We start from the raw sequence: 2,416 nt of genomic DNA, 5'->3' as shown, positions 1-2,416 counted from the left end.
CGGAAACCAAACCCTGCACCTCCCGGCAACCTCCGTGCCCTCCACCACTAGGGGCTTCTGGAAGCCGGTCCAGACCGAGTTGGCTCTGAGAGGGATACGGGGAGATCCAGGAATCTGGATGAAGGAGCCCCCCGGCTTTAAGCCGAGCAGGGAAACAATGGGCCCCTGAGGCTCGCCGGTGGGGCCACAGGATGCCTCAGGCCACGCCCGGCTGGCCCCAGCCCCCAGCCGGCCGCTCCCCACCCCGGGCATCATGAGTTACTTCCTGTCTTACTGCAAAGCTCACGGCGGCGCGCTGCTCACCGGCTACCAGGCCCTGCGCGCCGAGGGCTTCCTGTGCGACGTGACTTTGGAGGCCCAGGGCAGCGAGTTCCCGGTGCACCGGTCTCTCCTCGCGTGTTCCAGCGACTACTTCAGGGCCCTGTTCAAGAGCCACACCCTGGAGTCCCGGGCACGCGTGATTCACCTGCACGTGCCCTCGGCCACGGGCCTGCAGCGCCTGCTGGACTTCATCTACACCGCCTGGCTGCCGCTCTCCATGGACACCGTGGAGGACACGCTGGAGGCCGCCAGCTACCTGCAGGTCACCGAGGCCCTGGGGCTGTGCGGCCGCTACTTGGAGCGCCTGCTGGCTCCGGAGAACTGCTGCTTCGCCGCCAACGTGGCGGCGCGTTTCGGCCTGGTGCACACGCTGGACGCGGCCGAGCGCTACATCGTGCGCCACCTGCGGCAGCTGTTGGCGCGGGGAGCGGGCCCCGTGGGTCTGCTGGAGCTCAACCCCGGGTCGCTGAGGGCCGTGCTGGGGGCCCCCGACCTGGCGCGGGTGCCGGAGGCCCGGCTGCTGGGCCTGGCGCTGGCCTGGCTGCGACAGGAGCCCCAGGCCGAGCGCCTGGCCCACTGCGCCGCGCTGCTGGAGCGCGTCCGCTTCGGCCTGGTCCCCGTGGACGTGCTGCGGCCCGTGTACTCGGGCTCCGGCCTCGTGCTGCCCGCTCGAGTCAAAGGCCTCATCATCCAGGCCCTCAACTACCATACGGCGCCCTCCCGCCAACCACTCTTGCAGGGCGAACAGACCAGCGTCCGGAGTCCGCAGACCCGCATCTTACTGGTCGGGGGGCGCAGGGCGCGGGAGGCGGTGACTGAAGAGGTCATGGTCCCCCAAGGGGCAGCCAGGGGTAGGGGCGCCGCAGTGGAGCCGGAGGAGGAGGAGGAGGAAGAGGAACAGGTAGAGGAGGCAGAGGAAGAGAATGAGGAGTGGGAGCTCACCCAGGACGTGGTGGCCTTCGATGTGTACAACCACAGCTGGCGCAGCCTCACGCAGCTCCCGGCACCGCTCCTGGGGCACAGCGTGTGCGCCGTTGGGAACTTCCTGTTCGTCCTGGGCGGGGAGAGCCCTTCCGGCGGAGGTGCCTCCTCTCCCCAGGCCGATGGCCCGCGGGAGGTCACGGCCCTAGTGCACCGTTACGACCCGCGCTTCCACGCTTGGACGGGGGTGCCCGCTATGCAGGAAGCGCGGGCCCACTTCTGGTGCGGCGCCGTGGGCGAGGGGCTGCTGGCCGTCGGGGGCCTGGGCGCAGGCGGCGAGGCGCTGGCCTCGGTGGAGATGTACGACTTGCGCCGGGACCGCTGGACCGAGGCTGGGGCGCTGCCGCGGGCCCTGCACGGTCACGCGGGGGCCGTCGGGGACCGCGGCATCGTGTACATCTCCGGGGGCAAGGCAGGGAGGGGCGAGGGCGGCACGAGCAGTTTGAGGGATGTGTACTCCCTGGGTCCCGGGGACCGGGCCTGGAGCCGGAGGGCGCCTATGGGCACGGCCCGCTTTGGGCATCACATGGCTGCCCTTCGGGGCGCGGTCTTTGCCTTTCTGGGGCACTACGAGCCCTTCTCGGAGATTGAGCGCTACGACCCAGGCACTGACCAGTGGACTCGGCTGCGGCCGCTGCCCTACGACCGCTTCTGCTATGGGCTGGCGGTGGTGGAGGAGACGGCGCTGCTGCTGGGCGGCGTCAAGTGGCGGGACTCGCGCCAGGTGCCGACCCGCAACGTGGTGGGCTATGACCTCGACCTGGACCGCTGGGAGGACATCGACTGCGCGCTGCCTTGGGCCTGGAGCGGCCTGCAGTGCGCGGTGCTGCAGCTGCCCGAGGGTGCTGACGAGGAGCGGGAGGGCGAGCCTGGAGAGGCTCCGGATTTAGTGTTGGGCTTAAGGGGTTAGTGCCATCTCAGATCCAAGGAGGAGAAAGTTGTGTCTGAGCAGGTTTAACTGAGCAAACGAGTGGGCTTTTCCTAAGGATGGGACTCTGGGCACGGAGTGGCTTCTGAAGGTTCAGGAGGCAAATGAGGGTTTGGCCAAAGAGGAACATTTCCCTTTAAGCTGAGAAGGGGCCAAAGGAGAGGTCAAAATGAAGGACATGTGAAT

The 2,416-nt window shown here is 68.4% G+C and overlaps 1 protein-coding gene across 1 annotated transcript; it reads left to right on the top strand.

Annotated features, from left to right (window-relative positions):
* Positions 1 to 253: 253 nt before the first annotated feature.
* On the top strand, positions 254 to 2,212 carry KLHL34 (kelch like family member 34). The gene has a single exon (XM_008154589.3). It carries the CDS (start codon positions 254 to 256, stop codon positions 2,210 to 2,212), a length of 1,959 nt encoding a protein of 652 aa, XP_008152811.2.
* Positions 2,213 to 2,416: the final 204 nt, after the last annotated feature.

The sequence above is a fragment of the Eptesicus fuscus genome, chromosome 1 (assembly GCF_027574615.1).
Source record: "Eptesicus fuscus isolate TK198812 chromosome 1, DD_ASM_mEF_20220401, whole genome shotgun sequence".
Lineage (NCBI taxonomy): Eukaryota > Metazoa > Chordata > Mammalia > Chiroptera > Vespertilionidae > Eptesicus > Eptesicus fuscus.
The sequence above is the reverse complement of the archived record's forward strand: the minus strand, read 5'-3'. Positions and strand labels throughout refer to the sequence as shown.

What these genes read in the sequence shown, in the direction of transcription:
- KLHL34 (XM_008154589.3), top strand. Translation starts at nt 254, where the DNA reads ATGAGTTACTTCCTGTCTTACTGCAAAGCTCACGGCGGCGCGCTGCTC.